The following is a 25172-nucleotide window of genomic DNA, read 5'->3' on the forward strand; positions in this document are numbered from 1 at the left end:
TCTCTTCTCTTCCCCCACCACCATCCCCACCACCATCTCCCTCTCCATAGAGTTTCAACCTTTCTTTTCTTTATATACCCTCCCTGTTCCCCCAGGGAGCAAGATGGTGGAGTCCCTCTATAGCTCTGTGTGTGTTGCAAAGGTGTCAAATTCTTAAAAACATGCAAACACCTTAAAAACATGTACACAGTGCATTTCATTAGGCCCAGGAGCTGCACTTGATCACACATCTGTAATGCTTGTCATAGTTAAAAACATATATTTTTGCTTCTCCCTGAAAAAGCTCTACCATGCATCTTCAAGGACACTTTTCCCAACTTCTGGGGCTTCCTGCCTGTTTTAAAGTCAGAAGAAGGTCCTTTTTCCAAACAGAAAATCCCTTGGCATAATATACTGGCTGGGGGATAACCTCATGGCGAAATAGCCCTCCATAGTCTCTAAAAGTGGTGAAAGAGTGTTCTCTGAAAATATAATAATAAAAAGGAGAAATATTTGGGACCCAATGCAGCCTATGGGCCACACTGTGTCAATCTTTAGATTTTTGATCTCACATACAAATTTCACATAGCTTTGGTCACACAGGGACAACTCTATTCCACTACAGTGTTCCCTCACTACTTTGTGGTTTGTTTTTGCGGATTTGCTGTTTCGCGGTTTTTCAATAAACTCTAAAAGAATATTATAAAGCATAAAAAATACAATTTATAGCCTAAGGAAGGAAGGAAGGGGGAAGCTGAAGGGAGAGAAAAGGAGCCCAACCGGCAATGGGAGGAGGCGATTTATCAACACACGATTGGTTGATAAAGACTTAAAATAGTGTATAACTACTAAAATAATGTATAAATATATAGCATCCCTACTTCACAGATTTTCACTTATTGCGGGTAGTCCTGGAACCTAACCGCCACGATAAGTGAGGGAACACTGTACTACATACAAATTCTGTATGATGACAGCAACATACAAATATGGATAAAAATATTCCTAAAAGCATTTTAATATTAAACTCCCCCTTCCCAATTGAACACATGCACGTTTATGTGTTAGATTACCACTTATCTCAACAGTTACATTCTGATGGCATTTTAGACATACAAGTTCAAAAAACATATGAATAAATGCTCACTTGATCAAGAAGCAACAGAAAAAAACAACTTCTCCCAGCCCAGGCATTAGGTGTGGATGAATACAAGTGAAGCAGTCTATGTCTATAAATTTCTACATATGTACCTTTTTTCAAACCTGAACTTCATCCTATACAAAGTTCAAGATCTTGGGGCAGCTACTGAAATAGAGATGTATATGTGCATGTTCTCCTTCCCACGGATGTCCATTATCTGACACTTGGATGCTGGGAGAAGTCACATGAATTGAAATACAAGGGGAATAATGTAACTAAACATGGCTAAAGATTACAATAGGAAGGTAATACTACTTCACCCCAATTTTGTGAACTGCTTTTTTTTGGCACATATAGGAAAATGAGGCAGGGAGTGGGGATGGGAATCAGGATGCTGACAGTAAAGTCTGCAATGCAGATAACAAAGAAAGCCAACATACTCTCATTGTAAATTTGAACTTGAAAGGTGGTCCTTCAGAGAAAGCTGAACTGTTGTCATCACTGCCAGTTGCTAAGCGGTAAGGTCTTGTTTGCTTAATATCCACACTATTGATCACTTTGTTGTGACCAATGATCTCACCTACTGAAGAACCAGTATCCCACAGAAAAACTGCTCCAAATCTACATGTGAGAAACAATAAAGATACAAAAGAATGAAGAACTATACCTGTGGCTTAATTCGTAGGTGGTCAGCATATTCAATGTACTTGGCAATAATAATTAAATGGCACTGTCAATCACAAATAAGCATTGCTTCCCTTTGCTTTCAGGAACTTTGTACATTATGCATAAACAATTTAACGAAACAGGAGACCTGCTTTAGATACCCAAGAGAAGAATAAATAACACTGTATAATATAATGCTGATCAGCCATCCAAAGCTCCTTTTAAAAAACCGAAACAGCTCCTTTAATTTCAAGGCACACTGAAGAATGTAATGTTAATCAGCAAGAGCTTTATTCATCTCTATATATGCAGCTACTTTAAAGAGTTCTCTGTGCATTATCTGTATCAGTAAAGAGCAGAGTGTCATTATACCACTTGTGGCATCTCTGAAGAATTGTGCTTGTTAGGAGTGCTCAATACCACAAAATGATTTAAAGAAACCTGTTTCTTGTATTAAAAAAGCAGTACAACAAAATACTGTGTCGATGTTTCTGGAAATAAATGTATCTCAAATTAACTTAGGGCAGTTAATGGAACTGACTTTCTAATTATTTGCTTATTTCTGAAATGGAAAAGGCGATTATATTGAGTATATCCATATGAATATATTATATGGAGTATATCCACTGATATTATCTGATTATAGTAATGTTCTCCCAAAATTAAGGGGCAACAGGAGCAATACACAAGCAAATACATATTAACTAGGTAAAGGTAAAGGTTTTCCCCTGACATTAAGTCTAGTTGTGTCCGACTTTGTGGGTTGGTGCTCATCTCCATTTCTAAGCTGAAGAGTTGGCGTTGTCCATAGACACCTCCTAGGTCATGTGGCTGGCATGACTGCATGGAGAGCCGTTACCTTCCTTCTGGAGTGGTACCTATTGATCTACTCACATTTGCATGTTTTTAAACTACTAGGTTGGCAGAAGCTGCAGCTAACAGCAGGAGCTCACCCCACTCCCCAGATTCGAACTGCTGATCTTTCAGTCAGCAGGTTCAGTAGCTCAGTAGTTTAATCCGCTGTGCCACCAGGGGCTCCTACACATGAAATTTTATTTGATTCCTTTAAAGCGTTTTCCTCCCCTTCTCGACCTATAAGAGTTCCATAGAAAGAGCAACCTCAGTCCAGTAGAAAACATTTTGAAAAGGATATACTGTCTTTGAAGCAGCATTATTTCAAGTCGTTCTCTTAATTAGGTTTTGGAGATTCAGAAGGGGAGCTGTCTGTTTGTAGGGATATGTGCTGTTAAAAGATATCTAGCTGTCCAATTAACAATGATTAACACTGAATATGGAAATTCAAACACAACAAACAAATACATTTTTCTGTAAGACTTTGAAGAGTTTGCATAGTATTTTCTCTTCCTACTCACATTTCCCTTCCTTCTCCAACAGCAGCAATCCTCTTGCTGTCTTCAGTCCATGCAATGTCTTTAATTTTTCCTGCAAAGGGCTGGTATTCATATTTCAGCAAATGTTCCTGCTGTGTGGTATCCCAAATTCTAAGCTTTCCAGAGGCATCTGTCATAGAACAGCAACAGATGAATTTTATATTCCAAATAAGTGAAGTTGTTTCACCAACAAATGCTACATCCAAATTTTAAGTCAGCCAGTTCAATAACATTTGGATTTTTGACATTAAGAAAACCAGAATTTCATGCAAACTGTGGCTACCATGTTGGTTAGCAGTCATAAAGTTTTGGAATACATTTTCTCAAAATCTTGGATCACACTATTGTTGATTTTGATTTTTGAATGTTTTAGCAAGATATATGCTAATGCTACCTTGGGAGAAAGATGGGATACAGGTTAAATAAATACAATAGACATCTAGATAGGCAGCTGCTCACATATTTTATTTGGATATTTTAGCCCTATCATGGCACTATAGTTTGGGAAGTATCAAGGTGAGAGGCAAGAGCTGTACCATTGTAGTCTGGGAAGCAATTATACACTGCGATAATTCAAACTATGTTTTTTGTTAATTCAAGATGGGGGCAACATCTAAAATAGCAGTCCCTTGGTGCTTTGTGTGTTCTGCAGGTCCTCAGAACAAGTGGCAAACTGAAACTCTTCACTATGTGAACTGTAGCCATAGATCCAATCATAAGCAGGAATGTGGAATGCTCCTCTGTCATCTAAAAGCATGCTTCTAATCCTTTACTGAGGACAACAAGATTGAAAATTGTGTTGGGAACATTTGGTAAGTGAGCAGTATTTCTAACTGCAGGAGTTCGATCAGCTGCTTAATCTGCATAATTTATAGAACTCACATAATTTTTTAATGCAAAGTGAATTCAGCTATATAAAAGACACCACTGATGCAGCATGGGTAAAAGTTTTGCATTCCTGGAAAAATGAAATAGAGACCAAGATTCCAGTTATATCTGCAAGAGAGGGTGTTTTTTAAACCTTTCAAAAAATGGAAAAACACTAGGTTTTTTTTTTTGCAAAGTAACTTGAACATTGGCCTCAAAATAGCCACATTCAATTTGAAAACATGGTACACAGACAGTCTGAGTAACACTATTACTTAACATTTAAGTATCCTTTTCAAATATTATAGTGTGTGTTTGTGTGTATGCTAGCCTTTAAATTACCTTCTGGCCTATGGTGATCTCATGTATTTAACAGGGACTTTGAGGCAACAGAACCTGGGATTCATTGGCAGTCTCCCATAAGGCAAATCATCTTTACGCTTTAAACTCAATTGGGGGGGGGGGGGGGGCACTTGAGAAAGTGGCCTGTTTACGTTTCAGAAGATTCAAACCAGGGATTTTTTAATTCACACATTAATGTATTATACACCATTTAAGATATTCAATGGGAACAAAATTAAACAATGTTTTGACCACACATAACAGAAAGGGGAACAAATCCCACTGAAATCAATAGGCTTGTGTGGGCCAGAGCATAAGATTTCAACCACAATGTAAGTTGACTTTGCTTCTGGTAAAACAGGTAATTTCTATATTACGATGCATTTCAAAACAGCATACATATTGCTATTATACTGTACCTCCAGATGCAATGTAGAAGCCACTGGGAGCATACTTGGCAACCACAACTTGATGGGCATGTTCAGTATAAATATCAGCAATAGCTGGATTCTATGAAAAAAGTATAATTTCATAAGACAGGCCCTTCTTCGTAACACACTCTACCACCAAATACTCTGAAGGAAAGAGAGAAAAAAACCCCAAGGATTTTTTTTGGCAACCGCAGGGAGGGATCAGAAAAGCTGATAGATAACATGGGTGGGTGCATGGGTGGGGGTGGAGGGAATGTGTTGTCTATTATGTACGTCACTGTTTTGCATGTTGCGTGCTGTTTGTTTGTTGATGTATATCACTGTTTTTCTTTTGTGTTTAAATAATAAAATTTTAAATTAAAAAGGCAGATAGTTTTTAACCATGTCTCTAACATCAAAAATACCTCCAGATCTATCAAAATCATCATGGCAATATTTCTCTCACAATGGACTAATCAACACTAAATGCTCAGGGCATATAGAAATTAAACACTTGATTGTCAGGTCAAGGACCATAGTTTCATCTGTATGTATTTAGTTGCAATATTAGGATTACTGGGTTTGAGTCTGATGCAAAACTAAAAAAAACCTAAAAAACCCCACCTTCCCTCCTAAAAGAGGAACTCATGACTTGAGTGAATTGCTTGTGTTTGCTCATCCACCCTGCTTTTGCAACCCAATTCCACATACCTCATTTTCTTGATCAACACATTGACTTATCTGCATATACAGTCTACGAGACCAAAATGCATACACTCCAAATTCACCAAATATAAATATGTGTACATTGCAAATGCATATTCAGTTCCAAGCAGTTCCAGTATGTCATCAAAACTGAGGGGAGCATGTGGCTACTTGACCACTTGCATGGTTCCTACACTTTGTAACTGCCATCTAGTCTATAACAGTTTATATACGAGGGCTATCCACAAAGTAGGTTACGTTTTGGATTTTAAAAAGGACAAAGTATAGGAGAAATCATTTACCATATGCAGCTGAAAGACACATCCCAATACTACAATTTCATGTAATCCCCATTGAAATCTAGGCATGTCTCATATAGATAAATGAGTTTGAAAAGTACCGCTCCAGTAAATTCCCCGCTTATGTCCTCAGCCCTTCCCCCTTCTCCCTTCCTGCAGCGTAGCCAAAACGCTGCGCTGCCAGCCACGCCCCCATTGTTGGAAACGGAGGAGAGAGGTAGCAAATTTACTGGGGCAGACCTTTTCAAACTCATTTATCTATATGAGACGTGCCTAGATTTCAATGGGGATTACGTGAGATTGTAGTATTGGGATGTGGCTTTCCGCTGCATATGGTATTTCTCCTATACTTTGTCCTTTTTAAAATCCAAAACTTAACCTACTTTATGGATAGCCCTTGTACATGCAACTCAGGGCCCTTCTACACAGCCATATAACCTAGAATATCAAGGCAGATAATCCACAATATCTGCTTTGAACTGGATTACCTGAGTCCACACTGCCATATGTGGATTTTATACAGCTGTGTGGAAGGGGCCCCAGTAAGCCTATAATGCACACAGCATTGGGCTGAATATTTTCACCATTTTCTAATTTTTTTTGTAATCTGACAGGGGTTTAATGAATTCACAGAATTGCATCTTGGATTTCAAGAACAGTTCCATCCAGAAACTTCATTTCTACAGCAACCAACATGAAATAATTCCAAAACATGCACATTCCTTGCTTTAAATATATAGAATTGACTCAGGGACTCAATGAATCAGCAGTATAGTACTGAGTTTCTTTCAACACCCACACATAGCAACTCCTCCTCTCCTCTGCCAACCTGCCTCTGAATTCTTGCTGGATAAGCAAGCAATTTGTTTTCTTAGATGAGAATTTAATGCAGCTAGAATCTGAAAAAATCAGGAAAGCTCTTCCTTTGGAAACACTGGGATGAGTATGGTATCTACAGAGCCCCCAGCAGGGTCAGAAGAAGAGCCACCATTTTCAGAGCTGCAGCTGAAATATTATATTATCTATATATTCTATATCTATATAATAAAATTGAATATATGTTTGTATGTATGTTTATGTACATATGTTTGTGGCTGATTTCTTAGATGGCTTCTACATCCAGAGAGCCCCGTGACTCTCACCAACAATGGATCTGGATACCCCATGACCAACAGAAAATACTGGACGGATTTGGGGGTGATTGGCCCAGCATAATGGAAGTTGCAGTCTCCCCACATCCAGAGAGCACTGTGACCCTCACTGATAATGGATCTGGACCAAACTTGGCACACAGTTATCCCCTCCCACTTTCCAGTGACCCACTTTAAATACTGGTGGGGCAATTACAGAGGATCATGGGGATTGTAGTTTACCTATGAGACTATTCATAAAATCCAAAATCAAACAAAAAATATTTTGAATGTTCATCCTTACCAAATCCCTAACCCCGGGATCCCTGGACATCAAAACTAGTTTACCAACAAATACCAAATGATAAAACTTCTAACTAAAATATCTTCTCATATCAATTCAGACCTCTGGGCATGAGTGCCTTAGCACCTCCCTCCTGTTGAGTGAATGTAATTAATCACATAGGGCCAAACCCACAATAGCAATTTCTAAATGATCATTGCCAAAATGTTTTAGCCTACCCATTTTAGTATCTATACATGCAGATTTTATAAGGCGATTCAGCTGACTCTATGTTGGGGACTTTCTGTTTTCCATGTTGTGGATCATTGATCTTAATGTTAATGCTGGGGACTTTCTGCTTTTGATGTTTTGAATACCTGATATTAATGTATTTCTTTTTTTAAACCCTCTGATTTTAATGTTTACTGCCTGCATTACACAGGGCCAGCATCTTGTCGGTGACATTTCTATGCATAACTTGGGGCCTGCTAAATGAAGCTCAGTTTCTCCATCTCATTCAGATGAGAAAGTAAATTCAGGATACAGAGGCATCCCATATATTGCACCTCAATGGGATGCTGATGTAGATTCCAAATTTAATTCCTCGATATGTTTGAAAGTGATAAGAACCAGTGTGGTGTACTGTTCTGAGAGCTGGGCTATGATTATAGAGAGCAGGGTTCAAATCCCCTCAGCTACTGGAACCTACTGGGAAAATAACACTCTGAGTTTCAAAAGAGCCAGCATCTTGCCAAGAAAATCCCATGATAGGCTTACCTTAGGGACATCACAAGTCAGAAACAATGTGAAGGCACATGATAACCATAACAACATTTAAAAGTATTATGACCTAAAGAAAAACTGGTTTCATATCTTCTGGCTTCCTCATCATCTTTTTAGCAAGAATCTGGCAGGTTCTCTAAATTTGGGAACTTTGCTACTGAAAAAGCTTCAGAGCTTCATTTTACATGTAACTTCCTTAGGATGGCTCTCTCTTGGTTGGATATTCCTATGAATTTGCTTTAAGAGAATTTATTGAAAATTATATTCATACACTTAAAAACTACATTCTTAGGGTCTGGATGCTAAAAGATAATGGGAAATGTTCTTCCAAGTCCTTATGGATGGATACAAAGATACAACACTGAATTCATAGAAGACAAAAAGGCTGCTCCTTTCCTGTGCTGGACAACAGAAACCATACAGTACAGACAGTTAATAGCTGTGGAGAAAGCATATCTCTGCCTGGGTACCCCCCAGATTCCTTTGTGCAGTCAGGAAAATTAGCAGCCTTTACCCTCCAAGTTCTCCAACCATGCCTTTTGGCTTTCAGCAATCAAAAAGATTCTGGTTTTTTACACCAAGATCATCCATTTTCAATGAGCCGAGAACCATAAATGATAGCTTTCTCCAGTTACTGTCAAACTCCCTTGGAAACTTTCCCTGAAACTGTGGCTGAATATACTAGTTTATGTTACACGATATTGTGAATTGTCAGCTTTCTATTTTTTCCCCAGATTTATTTCTTGTCACTTTTTTCTACAACATTCTTGTTTTGTTTGTATGGCCAGTACCAGTAGCAACAGTATCAATCAACAATACACAACAAGATTATTTGTATCTATTATTTGCATGGGCATTTGAGCAATAAGCATTAATGAACAACAGAGGAGCCATACATACTCTGTGAAAATGCATGGCCCCCTCTGTTGTTCATGAATGCTTATTGCTCAAATGCCCATGCATTTTGCAGTTTATGACATCCTTCCCAAGACGCAAACATATTGTGCAGTTTCTGGGACTTTTGGCCACTTGGGCTATGATGTTCAATGATGCATGGAAACAGGGAGATATTACCAGGGGTTAAAAAGCTAGGGGACATGTGAAAAGGAATAGATGCTTGCTAAAGGGCCATGAAAATATTGAACATGAGATCCAGCAAAAAACAACAACAAATAAAACCAACAACAGAGAGAAGATGATTGTAAACTAAGAGAAAAGTGAAACATCAAGCAGTACTGCTCTCTTTTTGGGTACCCATGGTCAGCATGGAGGCTGTAGAGATCCTTCCTCGAATTTTCTCTACCTGTAATCCAATACCTCCCCCAGCATAGCCATAAGGAAATGGAAGGGTCTTCTTTTAATTTTCTTAATTTTAGCAACAGTATATAGAAAAAAGCTTGGATTTTAAACCAGTTAAGACTGATCTATTTGGCTGGACTAAGACATAAAGCCAGATTTTAGAGTAAATTGGTAGCAAGTCTTTCCATTCCCCTCATGCCTGTTCTAGAAGAGATGAAAGTACACAAACATGAAGTTGTAGCTCATTCACACAAAGTGAAGGGGCTAGAGCTAAAGAAAATAGAAAAATACAAGCCAAAATAAAGCAAGATAAAGCCTTGCATGCACTGTGGAGCAGAAGGAGGGGGAAGTTCAAGCCTAGGGAAAAGTTTAACCTAATAATACACAGGAGCAAGAAGAAAAATGACTGCTGAGACAACACTGATAAAAGACACCAGAAGAGAATAAAAGATGAGAGAAGATGAGGTAAACCAACACCATGCTCCATGGTGTTGGTTATAAAAACTAAACTGCACCTCAATTAAGTGTGGCACTTTCCACCCAGCAAGGTGACTTGATTAAATAAACTTATTGCAACAATCTCCTGCTTTCAACATTTGATTAGGTCAAAAATTCTGGAGGTTTTGGGGCTAATTACTAATAGAGGGACATGGCAACGAGTTCCAATATTAGCATTATGTAAATAAGCTTGAAGCTCATGCATTCCAAATGCAGCCAGTAGGTGTATGCTTTTAAAACACAATCCAAACCTAAGCCAGTCACCTGTGTCAGTAAAAACCCACTGCATGTGGTGATGAAAATGAGCAAAACGGGAAAAAAATTAAGACTCCCAATTACTATTTGTTTGCAGTATGCATTCAAATAAATACAAATAATAGTATGGTTTGAAATCCTGATTGATAAGAAATAGCAAGCCACAATATCAAGTTTAGATATGGCATGGACTATGATTTCTTTTAAAGACGGTTGACACTTTTACTGTTCCCATGTATACAAAGGCAAGGCAAAATATATCACCCCACAATACTGTGACTTCCTCTTGATCATATTTAGATGAAACTGTGAATGAGGCTGCACGTTATTCCTCTTCGCCTTTTCATGTTTTATGGGAAATGGCTGCTTCTTTTAATACCCACGGACACAACCCTTGTGGGGTAGATGTCACTATCCAATGGATCTTTCATTTAAAAGTGTTAGTAGATATAGATGATAAGGTCAAGACTTACTGGAAGGTTGTTTGAGCCAAGTGTTATTCAAAAGCCTAAAGCCAGAAATTACAGCAATACCTCCTCTTTGTGCAAACACAAACAAGAAAAACTCACTTTGAAAAGTCACTGAAACTAGAACAGAGTAAAGAATGCTCTGAAGGAAACCAAAAACCAAAATCTTTAAGGAAAAGGTGTACTCAACTAAAATGTAAATGCACATTCAGCTATGTTGTTCTCTAATTCACAAAGAATTTCTTTTGAGCACTGAAATATGATATACTTGTGACAGTCTGCAACTTACTCTCTCATATTCTGCTTGAAGAGGGAGCCACCAAAGTAAAATATTAATGCACTTGAATAGCCCAGTCTTAACTAATGCCTTCCTGGTGTTTTCTAGAATAATGAAAGAGTTTTCATGCTATGGATCTTATATCCCAAAGGTGAAAGGTCTATCTATATGAACTGGTAAATTATTTTATATCAATTTATAATCATTTTTTACTGATCCCAAGACTTTGATAATTTAAATTTTACATGACATTTTAGCAAATGGCTGGCTTTTGTTAAACCATATTTTCAAATGATTTGTTGTTGGGTCATATAATGCTTTCTTATTGATGATTATCTCAATCAAACTAAAACTGGAAGTCTGTGTTTCTCCACCCTTCCAAGCCAGACCTCACAAAGAGGAAATGGAGCCTTAGGTGGCCATAAAAAACTTTTCTAAAAGCACTTCTTTACTAGAGGCTATGCTAACAGAAATATTTAAATTCTGCTATGTTAAACTGCATCCCTTTCCACACAAATATAATTTACAAGCATGGTGTACGATTAAGAAACTGCCTGATCGCCAATTTAAATCAAGCTGGCACACCCAGATTAATATTAAACACTGAAAGGCTACAATCTTCAAACTGTTTACCTTTTAAGGAGAGGTGGATTATTCATGATAGGGGGTAAAGTCCTTTAGTGTTGAGAAGAGGATAGCACAACCTATACATGTTTTGTAGGTTTTTTCCCTGTGTGGTGTTTTTATATAACATTTTTATGTCAAAAACTTAGAAATAGAATAATGCATAACTGGATGGTACATCTTATGTCATGCAGAATGTTGCCACAAGTAGAGGCAGGTAAGAAAAAAATATGATTAAATCTAACCAGCTAACCATCCACCTTAGTCAGAATGAGATATTTGTAAATCACCTAGAGCACCTTGGATGGAGGGCGATTAATAAGTAATTAAATGATGATGATGATATTGATCACTGCATAGTATTGAAAATGCATCCAGAAACGCAATGTTCAGATACCACCAGGAGGCCCTTCAGTCTCACAGAATACCACCTCCAACCTGGAAGATGCCGTTCTGAAATAAAGGAATTTAAGAGTCTCCAACATAAAACTGCTGACTTAGACCTTCGTGAATACTCTTCACTAGAACATGAATTAAAGTACGTGTTTTTTTATCACAGTACACAATTATTAGTGTTGCAAACAGTCATTATTTTGAATATATTAAAGCTTCAGTTGGATTGCAGTGTTTTACTATTATGCATTCATTGACAATGAGCCATTTTCCAGTTTTTCTCCTGTGTGTATTCTGCTTAAGGGTGATACTTAATGTATCTAAAAAATCCAGTCTTCAAAAGCTTATTCCATAATAACTGTTAGTCTTCAAGATCCTTACAAGACTGATTTTGTTTTATAACCAAATACCATAGCCAATATACTCTAGGTTCATACACACAACTGCTTTCATTACAGACTTGGCATACAATGAATGAAAACAAGCGTGATATAGCAAATCACGTGGTGCTACCCTTTGCTGGAAGAGGGATAGAATTCAAATGTGATTTTATAAAAAATGCAGCTTTGAACAGTCTTCTTAGTAGTTAGTTGTGAGCAAGCTGATACGAACAGTTTAATTTTATGTAACCACTAAATATGATTTGGCCTTCTAGTTTATAAACTCTACTCCACAAAAACTATAGCTGTCTTTTAATACCAACAACTGCAGCCTGAAAATGGAGAACTTCATTCTATGTCTGAATAGTCAAAATTTCTGCTATTCCTGCCTACATCTGCAGATATATGCAAATTACATCTGTGGTGGTCCTCCTGTATCACAATTATCATACTATTGTGAGCTACAGTAAAGACACCAATCCCCCTTTTTACCTTTGACTACAGCCCACTGATCTATAGATTACAATATAGTGGTGGGAGACATTTACAGACATTGATAATACTACAAAACAGCCCTTCTTTTCCAGTCTAACGATTCTACAAAATTTTGCTGTCTAACTGACCCCTAATTCAGTTATTTATGTGTATTCTTGTGCAATTGGACTCCTTGCCAGTCAAGATTTGTGACCATCATAATTTGTCTCTCCTCTTCACAGGAGTATAGGTATTAAGTGTCATTTTGAACTTGGAGGGCATTCAGACCATTTCTGATAAAAACAACTCTAATAACATTTTCCCAGCTCTTTTGTCTTGTACCTTCATACAGCAGGTGGATTTGGCTTGGATGGGTAGGAAAGGCACACCATGACAAATTTGTGGAAGACTGATTCCATCTCATGGTTTGGGAAGATCACACCTAACATTTTTACAAAATTTGTCTGGTTTCTCTAACAAGCCCAGCAACAATCATATCTACTTCTAAGGCATCTTCTCATAACAACCTCTATGTATGAATACTGTGTGTGCAAGAAATTTCTCAACATATGGTTTTCAGTTCTGCAAGGAGAAATTTTCCATGGGTAATTTCCAACAATATAAAGTTTCACCAGGTTGAAGGTTTGTGTGCTTAAAAACAAAAACAGCACTAACAAAGGTATACTTCGTAGATGGATTCTCTGAGAAAAAAATATGGTTGGTGTTAATTATTATCATTATTAAAATACTTTTATATATTCTCTTGTTGCTGATCATGACTTTAGGCCCCAGAACTGCTGACTGTGTTCCTCTGTCCTGAGATAGTATAAGGAATGGCAGCCTTTTGTAATTACATTCTAAACCAGTGGTTTTCAACCTGGGTGTCATGTTTTTTGGCCTTCAACTCCCAGAAACCCTAACAGCTGGTAAACTGGCTGGGATTGCTGGGAGTTGTAGGCAAAAACATCTAGGGACCCAGGTTGAGAATCACTGCTCTGACCCATGCCCCATATATATATATATAAAAATAAATAAAAGGGGGGGGGGGTGGAGAGAAAATGAGGCATCTGCAACTTCTTTTTTGTTTTTTAAAATGTATTACAAGCTAAAAATACAACAAAAAACACATATAAACTCCAAAGCAAAAAGCCCCACCTGACCCACCACAACTTCTAATTGTAGTCTAGGACCCCTTCTACACTGCCATATAATCCAGGTTATCAAAGCAGATAATCCACATTAGCTGCTTTGAACTAGATTATATGAGTCTACATTTCAGTGTAGATGGGGCATAGATTTGAAAATAATTCCCCACAAGACTGACACAGCACATATCATCTCCTTCAAAAAGCTATTGAAAACACATTTATGCAATTTATCTTATGGAGAAGAGGAGGATTAAGTACATCTATATGCACCCTCGCCTAGCTGCTAAAATCTGTTAATCTGCTGTTCACCATCTTCCTTCCAACTATTTTAGCTGAATTTTAGAGATTTAAATGAGATTTTAAGGATTTAATAGGTTTATAATTGTGTGGATTGTGAAATGTATTGTCTTGTTTATTTAAGTTGTTTCATAAATTAGATGTTTTTTATTTGTTTTATGTACCGTTGCTAGCTCTGAATGTTTGCCGTTGTTTATTTTGTTGTAAGTCACCCTGAGTCCCTTCGGGGAGACAGGGCGGGCTATAAATAAAGTTTCATTCATTCATTTATATCCTCAGTAATGGAAGAGGTATTTGGTTCCAGCTCTGCTACTTATAGAATGGCTCAAGGCTATGGAATCCTGGAAGCTGTAGTTTTACAAGGTCTTTAGTCTTCTTTGCCTAGCCAAACTACAAATACCATAATTCCATAGCCTTGAGCCACGGCAGTCAAAGTGGTGTTAAACTGCATTCCTTTTATAATGTATAAACTTTCAATTCTTAAGTTTGTATCTTAGGCCCCTTCAACACAGTTGAATAAAATCCCACATTATCTGCTTTGAACTGGATTATAAGACAGTGTGGACTCAGGGCCCTTCTGCACAGTCATATAACCCAGAATATCAAGGTAGATAATCCACAATATCTGCTTTGAACTGGGTTATCTGAGTCCACATTGCCAAATAATCCAGTTCAATGTGGATTGTATAAAGCCGTGTGGAAGGGGACTCAGCTAGCTCAGTCCAAAGCAAATATTGTGGGATTTTCTGCCTTGATATTCTGGTTTATATGACTGCGTGGAAAGGCCCTTATAATCCCATAGGGAGTTGTAAAATGACACAAGAGCCACAGCACCTTCCACCTTCCATCCACTGAGCCACTTTTTGTATGGCACCGATATTTATTTCAATGCATGTCCAACTGATCACCATTTTAGTTCGCAGGGTTCTGCCTAGATGCAAGATGGGGTTGGTTATTCTGAGCTCCTGTGAGTCACTCTCTCCTTCCCTTTTTCCTGAATCCATAACAGATCACTCTGACCTTGAAATTCTTAACAGCGATTAGGAAACCATTCCCAGCATGCACATATATAAAATAACAATCAATAAGGCCCCTTCCACACAGCTGAATAAAATTCCACATTATCTGCTTTGAACTGGGTTATCCAAGTCTATACTGCCATATATTCCAGTTCAAGAAAGATATTGTGGGATTTGATTCAGCTGTGTGGAAGGGGCATCAGTACAAAGCAGATATTGTAGGATTTTCTGCCTTGATATTCTAGGTTTTATGACTGTATTGAAGGGTTTAGGGGCCCTTTCACACAGCCATATAACCCAGAATATAAAGGCAGAAAATCCCACAATATCTGCTTTGAACTGGATTATCTGTCTATTGGTTTTTTTTACTTAATTATGTTATGTATTCCTTTTTTTCTTATGTATAATGTGGCACTGAATTTTCCAAAACTGTAAGCCACTCTAAGTCCCCCTTGGGTTGTGCCGAAGGGGTGATCTGAGTCCACACTGCCATATATTCCTGTTCAAAGCAGATAATGTGGGATTTTATTCAGCTGTGTGGAAGGGGCCCCTTGGGTTGAGATAGAGCGGGATAGAAATATAGTAAATAAATAATCTGAGTCCGCACTACAGTATATGTCATGGAGTGACTAAAAAAGCCAAGGGATTTTGGCCTGCATCTATAAGAGTATGTATAGTGTCTAGATCCAGGGAAGTCATGCTACTCCTCTATTCTGCCTTGGCCAGATCACCCCTGGAATACTGTGTCCAGTTCTGGCCACTGCAATTGAAGGGAGATGTTGACAAGCTGGAATGTGTCCAGAGGAGGGTGACTCAAATGATCAAGGGTCTGGAGAACAAGCCTTATGAGGAGTGGCTGAAAGAGCTAGGCATGTTTAGCCTACAAAAGAGAAGGCTGAGAGGAGACACGATGACGGCCATGTATAAATATGTGAGGAGAAGTCATAGGGAGGAGGGAGCAAGCTTGTTTTCTGCTGTCCTGGAGATTCGGACACAGAACAATGGCTTCAAACTACAGGAAAGGAGATTCCACCTGACTATCAGGAAGAACTTCCTCACTGTGAGAGCTGTTCAGCAGTGGAACTCTCTGCCCCGGAGTGTGGTGGAGGCTCCTTCGTTGGAGGCTTTTAAACAGCAGCTGGATGGCCATTTGTCGGGGGTGGTTTGAATGCGGTTTTCCTGCTTTTTGGAAGAGGGTTGGACTGGATGGCCCATGAGGTCTCTTATTGATTTACTTACAACATTTCTACCCCGCTTTTCTCAACCCCAAAGGGGACTCAAGGCGGCTTTACACAAAGGCAACTATTTGATGCCTTAAAACAATGTACACTTAAAATAAATTTTTTAAAATAAAATAAAAATATATTAAAGCATTTAAAAACATTTAAAACAATACCTTCACTATTAACCACGCTGTGCACAATTGTAATATGGTCTATTGCAACAGTCTTTGCACATACTTCCACAACTATCTATTGCACAAGTTCTCCAAAGGCTTAATTAAAAAGCCACGTTTTCACTCTCTTACGGAAGGCCAGGAGGGATGCGACCAATCTGATTTCACTAGGGAGTTCCACAGCCAAGGGGCCGCCACAGAGAACGCCCTGTCTCTTGTCCGCATCAATCACACCTGTGAAGGAGGTGGGACCGAGAACAGGGCCTCCCCAGATGATCTTAAACTTTGAGTCCCTTCCAACTCTATGATTCTATGTTCCAGTTCAAGACAGATAACTCGCAAAGAGTTAAAGATGTAGATGTTCCGCTATACTTTTGAGTAGACAATCTTCTAGATAGCTAGCCCCAGATAGGGCCAAAAATCTGTCCTCGCACTTTACTATTGCTCTTATCCTCACTGCTGCCATATGACATATGTACTTTATTCATTAGCCTATCCTTTGAATTATTGTTGCACTAGTCCATCCACCCGTGATGATAAAGTGAAATTGTTATTGGTTCTTGGTTCGATGCCTTTTTATATACTGCTATAATGTTGTTTTCTTTTGTCTTATATTGTTTTATGTATTTTAATGTATTACATTTTAAACTGTGTTGTTCAGGCTTGGCCCCATGTAAGCCTGGCTATTTCGATGTGCATTTAACTAATTCGGCACAACTGACGCTGTCCTTTTACCTCCACTGGTACCCAGCCATTGCACTTTATTCTGGCCCAGCTCTAGAGGTTGCAAGATATTGCACATAATATAAATTCTACTGCTTTACTCCCAGTTGAATATGCTCACTGCGCCTTCACTATTGGTCAGTTGAAGATGTTTTTATTGTATTTTATATGCTTTGTTTTATATATTTATATGTCTTAAATTCATTTTGCTGTTGTATTTTATGCTGTATTTTGGGCTTTATCTCCATGTGTGGTGCCCCGAGCCCCTCCGGGGAGATGCAGCAGTTATTAAGCCGCCCAAAGTCCTTTCAGGGAGATGGAGGCAGGATACAAAAATAATTACAGTAGAGTCTCGCTTATCCAACCTTCACAAGCTTCTTATACTGCCATCCACATGGCAAAAGGCTGTGTGGCAATAATGTGCTAAAAAATCCGTTGTCAATGACAAAATGGCTATGGAAGTTTTAATTGTGTTAAATTAATGCTAATAACATGGAACTTTTAATTTTTTTGGTGGCTCGGGGAGCTTCATCACTTGATTTTTCTTTATTATCTATATTATCCAACGCAGCCTGCCTAGTCAGTAGTCAGTGTTTTTGTAGTCAATGTTTTCAATACACTGCGATGCTTTGGTGCTAAATTTGTAAATACAGTAATTATACTACATAAAATTCCAGTGTATTGAATTGCTTTTTCTGTTGATTTGAAGTAAAACCTGATGTTTTAGTGCTTAACTTGTAAAATCATAAAGTAATTTGACATTTAATAGGCTTTTCCTTAATCCCTCCTTATTATCCAACATTTTTGCTTATCCAGCGTTCTGCTAGCCTGTTTATGTTGGATAAGCGAGACTCTACTGTCTTATTATTAAGGGGCCTAAGAGAGAGAGAAAAAGGAAGTAAAGGGGAGAGGATACTTTACATCAATGTTTCGAATGATGACACATTTCCCATTAGTGTAGAGAAAGTTCTTTCCCTTGGGGTCCCCCCCAAGGACTTTGGCGACGCCTCTTTCCACCTGAGGCAGGCTGGCGAACACTTTTTCTGAAAATCAAAGGGAAACAGAGAGGGAGGAAGAGGTTAGCAGGGAATTACAGGCCATGGCAGGAGCAGCAGCAGCCCAACTGTGGCTACATAATAATAACTTGTTGCTGGAAATCACCCTGGAAAAGGGAGTGGGTCTGATCTCCCTCTGGCTTTCCTGAGGCAGGAGGAATTCCTGAGGTGGATCATCATAACTACCTTTCCCTGCCCTCGCCCTAATTTCCCGAGTGGCAATTAATACCAGAAAAGGGGGGAGAGGGGAGTGCAATGTCGCTTTTCCAAAGAGGTTCCATCTTTTCCCCTTTCCCCTTCAGGGCGGGACGCAATCGAAATGGCTCCCTTCCTCCCTTCCCACCCTCCCCTCCATGAAAGGTTTGAGCACATAATCCTAATGGAAGAGGCACTAATGCCAGGAAGGTAGAGCCTTCCTGGCATCACTGCGGCGACGGGCGAGGCGCCTCTCCTTCTCATCCTCTTCCCTCCCTCTTTTCATTTCCGCCTCTCCCTGTCATGGAAGCAGCTGCAGTGGGCGCGCGAGGCACTTACTCAGCTCGTGAGGCATCTTCCCGCTGCTGCTGGAGCTTCTAATGCTGCGACAAACGCGGAGGAAAGAAGGCAATGCACACACGCACGCGCCCACCCGCCGCCCAAGTCCTGGGGCTCGCGCACAGTGCTTCAGGCAACCAGGAAGCGCCGCGCGCACAGCTCTTCCCTATTCCCCCCTCCTCCCTCTCTCTCTGTCTGTCTCTCTCTGTCTCCCCCTGGCTTTGACCATATATAGTCAACTCTGCTCGAGCCGCGCGCCGAGAAGGAGCGGCTTCCAGCCGAGCGCCCAGTCCCCTTTGGCTGCTGCCGCGTCGAAGCCCCGCCCCTCCCGGAAATGCCGCCAAGACCGCAGCCCTCAGGGCCCGCCTCCCAGGGTGGACAGCAGAGGCAACTCTAAAAGCCCCGCCCCCCGCATAGACTGACTGGCCCCTAGAGGTAAGAAATTAAGGAAGCTACGCTGCGCCTTATCTTCCGGGTTCAAAACGGGGGAACTGCCTCCTGTAGAAATCAAAGGGAGGGCATTGCTGTACATACGTCAGACTAAGGGCCCTTTCACACAGCCATACAATCCATATCAAGGCAGGAAATCCCACAATATCTGCTTTGAACTGAGAGCCCTTCCACGCAGCCTTATATCCCAAAATATCAAGGCAGAAAATCCCACAATATCTTATTTGAACTGGGTTATCTGAGTCCACACTCAGATAATGTGGGATTTTCTGCTTGATATTCTGGGTTATAGGAGCCCCCAGTGGCACAGTGGGTTAAACCACTGAGCTGCTGAATTTGCTGACCAAAAGGTCAGCAGTTCAAATCCGGGGAGCAGAGTAAGCTCCCGCTGTCAGCTCCAGCTTCTGCCAACCTAGCAGTTCGAAAACATGTAAATGTGAGTACATCAATAGGTACCGCTCAGTGGGAAGATAATGGCACTCCATGCAGTCATGCCAGCCACATGACCTTGGAGGTGTTTACGGACAACGATGGCTCTTCGGCTTAGAAATGGAGATGAGCACCAACCCCCAGAGTCGGACACAACTAGACTTAATGCTTGGGGGAAATCTTTACCTTTGCCCATTCTGGGTTATATGGCTTTGTGGAAGGGCCCTGAGAACATACTGACATATATTCCAGTTCAAAGCAGATATTGTGGGATTTCCTGCCCTGATATTCTAGATTTAATGGCTGTGTGGAAGAACCCTAAGTCGACCAGAGGAGTCAGCCAAGCAGAGCATTTGATGAACCAACCTGGACACAGCATGGCTATGTCTTTGTGTGATATATGATGTTATTTTACGTGATGGGTTTAATAATGTTTAATATTTTATTAGGGGAGGGTCAACTTTGATGTTTTATACTGTTTTTTTTTTTTTTTTTATCGAAGGCATTGAATTGTTGCCAACACTCTGAACCGCCCTGAGTCCCCTTCAGGGTTGAGAAGGGCAATATAGAAATACTGCAAATAAATAAATAAATATTATTGGACAACACAGAAATGCTGGACTACACTAACAACCACCATGGTGGACTACACAGAGAAACCATTGAAATCCATATGAAGCACATGGACAATTTTAACAGAGAGGAGGAAACCATGAAAATGAACAAAACCTGGCTACCAGTATTAAAAAAAACTCCAGAAGCAAGACAGTAAATAAAGAACAACACTCAGAAGACAGAGGAATTCCAGACAAGAAACAATCAGGGCCAGCTAGCATCTTCCAACAAAAGATTCCTTTAGGCAGGAAGCAGCCAGGCTTTGAAACAGCAAGGCTTTTCAATGGTAATCAAGGTGATTAATTGCCTCCAACAAATAAGAGTACTTTCTCCCATCCTGAACCTTCCACAGATATCCACCCCACTTGCCTAGTATCCAACAGACCTCACAACCTCTGAGAATGCCTGCCACAGATGTGGGTGAAACATCAGGAGAGAATGCTTCTGGAACATGGCCATACAGCCCAGAAAACTCACAGCAACTCAGTGATTCTGGCCATACATTGCACTATTTGACAGTGTAAATGAGGCCTCAGAGTGCAGAACATCCTGCGGAGCTGGTTGTTAAGCACATCAGGCTGGATCTACACTGCCATATAATCCAGATTTTCAAATAAAATAATCCAGATTATCCGCTTTGAACTGCATTATGAATTATATGGCAGGTTAGACTGTCATAATCCAGATTATCCTCTTTGAACTTGACTATATGGCAGTGCTGATGCACACAATTCAGTTCAAAGCAGTTAATCTGGATTATATGGAAGTGTAGATCCAACCCCAGGTCCCTTCAACACCTCCCTACATTCCAGATTATCAAAGCAGATAATCCACATTATCTGCTTTGAACTGGATTACATGAGTCTACACTGCCATATAAACCAGTTCAAATCAGATCATCTGGATTCAGAAATTGGATTATATGGCAGTGTAGATGAGAAATCAGTTTATCATTTGTTCTGTAGAGATTTTCTGATTAAATCTAGTTGGTAGCCACCACTGGAGCAGCTTTTGTAGGTGGACAGCTGGCTGTGTTATCGAGCCAAATTTAGGGGTTCTCCTCCAAATTAAGGAGACCCAATGCCTTCCGATGGCAGGTTCAAAGATCCTGGCGCTTCAAATCAGTTGCCCCATTCCCCCCAATAATCTCACCCTGAGAGCTGCGAAGAGAGATAACCGAGTTGTATTTTATTCGAGTCAGCTGACACGGATGTCAAAACGCGATCCTTCGCTGTGATGACATACCCCCCAGTACCGTACAGCAGTTTTTATAAGCAAAAAGACAGGTGGAGAGATTTTAAATTTCCCGCCCGCCTTCCTCCTCCCTGCCTTGCACTGATTGGCTCTTGATCGGACAGTGCGGAGCCTTGTCCAATCAGAGGACTTCCTACGGTCCAGCGTCTCTGCCAATCAGAGACGAGGGGGTGGGCTAAGCCGTGGACAATAGATGGCTAAGCGGATTATGCATGGGTAAATGAGTCAATCTGTACACCGAGAGCCCGGTTGTGCCCTCAAGGCGCTTCTGAATGGGCGCAATCTACATATGTGTCTGACAGGCTTGTCAGGCACCGGGAAGCTGTTGCGCAAACTTTACTTTTGGAATGAGTCCAGTCCATTGACAAAAGGAGAGTTGTCTGTCTGAATAATCCGGACCTTCCTGTCCGATGTGTAAATGAAATGTCAACAAAGGTGGGCAATCTCTCGCTTGATGGCCCTTCTCCGAAGTTAAGAGAGAAATAACCTGATTTATTTGCCCATGCAAGATAAGTATCTGAAAATCCCTTCAGGGCAGGATGCCTAGCTCATCCGGTCCACGTAGCAAGGGCAAAACCTTGGTCACTCTGTAATTCATAATATAACATATATTTTATAATAGGAAGGGGGGGAAAGACATGCAGGATATACAGGGTAATTCATGGGATCAGATCAACAGCCCACCGCCCAGCCATAAGTTCAGTTCATTATCCTTGCAGAGAAATATGCAATTAAAAGAAATATAGGCTTTAATGGATATCCACAGTGGGGTCATATGGTCAAAAGTCAGCAGGGAAAGGTCTCAGAGATGGGGGAAGATGGCTCAAGGCTCAAGAGGACTCCTGGATGACCCTCTCAGTGCCTGCATGTAGTCCGATCTTCCACAAGTTGGATTTCATTGAGAAAAACAGAGTGTAGCAAGGAAATCCCCGGTTTGACAATCAGCTGTTCTTGCGTTTTAAACTTATCCAATTTCAGGGCCGTTGGTTGTCCCAGAGCCAGGGGCTCAGAAAAGTTATGAAAATAGAAGACAGGCGTGCTTCATGCAGTTTTGGGAGAGTTACGGCTCAAAATGTGTGCCTGCCATGTTAATCAATAGCTGGAGAAGCCCGGGAGGTTTTTCCAGCCGGAGTTTAAATGGCGGTTGTGATTAGAAGGGAAATGGAGAGAGGTTTTCATGCAGAGAGCCAAGGAAAGGAAACAAATTAACCACTATGAGAAAAGAAATAAAAAGAAAGTGATACTTTTTATTTTGGGGTTTGATACATTGTCAGAGGTGGATAGGAAAAGAGACAGGTCTTAAGCTGCCACTGGAGCATACATTCCATTCGTTAATCAATTCCAGCATGGTTCCAGTGGATCTGTGGAACTCCCTGCTGCAGGTCAGATTAGGTTGAATGCAGATGGCCGCTGGTTGACCACAGCTGTACCTCAGAATCCTCCCTTCCCTTCCCCTTCATCTACACCACTTTAACTGCCATGGCTGAATGCTAAGAGACTAAGGGAGTTGTAGTTTTACAGGGTCATCAGTTCCCAGGATCATCCCATAGCACTGAGCCATGACAATTGAAGAAGTGCACCAATTTTGCAGTGCGAATCACTGTGTTTCAAACTGTATCTTAGGATGTAAATGTGACTGATTGGGCTTGTCCCCATGTAAGCCGCTCCGAGTCCCTTCGAGGAAATGGTGGCGGCATACAAAAATAAAGTTATAGTTATTACTAGCTGTGCCCGGCCACGCGTTGCTGTGGTGAAGTATGGTGGTATGGGAAATAAAGTATTGAGGTATTGGTGGTAATTAAGGTAAAGGGTAAAGGTTTTCCCCTGACGGAGCTTAGCCTTCTAACTGGCAGCAATTGGATAAAAACAATTATTCCTCTCCCTCTAATTAGGACTTTATTTTTCTTTTCTTTTTGTTCTATGAACGTAGAGGCATGGATGAGGGGTTGTGCTGCCAAGTTTAGTGTTTCTGGGATGTGTAGTTTTGTTGTTTTGTCCTAGGCCGAAATTTCATTACTCTTATATATATATAGATTATTATTATTATTATTATTTCAGAACTATTTGAGATTTGGATGTAATCCATCTGGCTCTGAATTCGTTTATAGACCAGATATTCCCACATTGACAATAAAAGGAAGTTTTTGGGTTATGTCCATAGCAAAAGGAAAAACTAAAAAATGGCTGGGCCGCTGCATACAGATGATGGCAAAATACTAACAGGATAGTAAAAAGGCACAAGTGCTCAACACCTTCTTTGCCTCAGTCTTCTCCCAAAAGCTTAACAGTGCTTGCCTTATGGAGGGTTGAGTAGAGGGAGCAGTAGGGGAAATGTAGCACAGAATAGGTAAAGAGGCAACACAGTAATACCTGGCTACTCTAAATGAATTCAGGTGTCCAGGCCCAAGTGATATTAAAAAATCTTGTAGATGGAATGCTTGCCGCATATATGTTGTACTCCGCCTTGAGTCCCCTTTGGCGTGATATAAATATTTTAAATAAATAAAAAATAAATAATAAGTAATTTCAGAATCACTGGCAATTATATATTTGAATTCATGGACGACAGGAGAAATTTCAGTAGACTAGAAGAAGGTAAATATTGTCCCCATCTTCCAAAAAGGAACCCAAAATATTACCTACCACTCAGGAAAGATTCTAGAGCAGACCATTAAACAGACACTCTGTAAGCACTTAGAAAAAAATGCTGTGATCACTCAAAGTCAACACGGATTTCTTAAGATGAACAGGCAAGAGGCCACTACAGCTAGAAATGTAAACCAAAGATATGCACTATACAACAGTAATTAAACCAAAATATAATCCATGTGTTACCAACACATATACATCCATAGAAAGTAAAACTCTATATTCAGAGAAAGTAAAGCTCTATATTCAGAGTTTATGAGTCCAATGCCCACCAGAGTTCATGTTCCACATGGAGGACTGTATCAATCTCTAATTGTGAGTCCAAATTTAAACATCCAAGTAAGTGAATTCTTTTATGAAACCCGATGTTTTAAACAAGTCCAAGGTTGGTCACAATCCACGACCGGTTTCGACTGTGTAGTCTTCCTCAGGTGGTGGTTATGCAGGTATGGAAAACCTGGAGTAGTCAATTTCATTCTTTGAGTATATAAATTCTATGTGTCATTATCAATGACGGAGTGGACCTACAGGGAATACATATGAGTGGCTAAAAACACTTGTACATGATAAAAAATTACAAAATACAAAATATAGTAACAGCATTAAAGACAGGAGCATATATACTCACATAAATTCTCCTACATAAACTCTCCTACAGAGGTGCTCTGCTACTGGTTTGATTCCTTAGGCAAGCACAGGAGAAGCAAGTAGAACTCACTGTATATAGAGAGAATTTTAAAGGGGCCCAGTATGGATATAGGTGTGGCTGTGTATCAGCCATTTGAAAGAAGATTTACATAAAAAGAACCTATTTGAACTTCACCAAAGGTATACACCAGGCTCACAGAAAACATTGAAATGAAATAGAATCATTGAGACCCTTAGGGTGAACTGTTTTAAGAGTGAATATCCAGAAGGCTTCCCGTCGTTGTAGTTTGGT

General features: G+C 40.0%; 1 protein-coding gene across 2 annotated transcripts in view; it reads right to left on the reverse strand.

Annotated features, from left to right (window-relative positions):
• wdr1 (WD repeat domain 1) overlaps positions 1 to 19042 on the reverse strand; it is a 38322-nt gene extending 19280 nt beyond the window's left edge. The window contains exons 1-5 of one of the 2 annotated variants that reach the window (XM_062982076.1): positions 18836 to 19042; positions 18168 to 18289; positions 4806 to 4896; positions 3160 to 3307; positions 1561 to 1741 (exon numbers count right to left, since the gene is read on the reverse strand). In XM_062982076.1, the coding sequence (XP_062838146.1) occupies positions 1561 to 1741; positions 3160 to 3307; positions 4806 to 4896; positions 18168 to 18289; positions 18836 to 18851 (558 nt within the window). In that variant the 5' untranslated portion in view covers positions 18852 to 19042. The remainder of the gene's footprint in view (positions 1 to 1560; positions 1742 to 3159; positions 3308 to 4805; positions 4897 to 18167; positions 18290 to 18835) is intronic. The other variant, XM_062982075.1, reaches the window with a different exon arrangement.
• Between the last annotated feature and the right edge of the window lie 6130 nt (positions 19043 to 25172).

Source organism: Anolis carolinensis, chromosome 5, assembly GCF_035594765.1.
Source record: "Anolis carolinensis isolate JA03-04 chromosome 5, rAnoCar3.1.pri, whole genome shotgun sequence".
Lineage (NCBI taxonomy): Eukaryota > Metazoa > Chordata > Lepidosauria > Squamata > Dactyloidae > Anolis > Anolis carolinensis.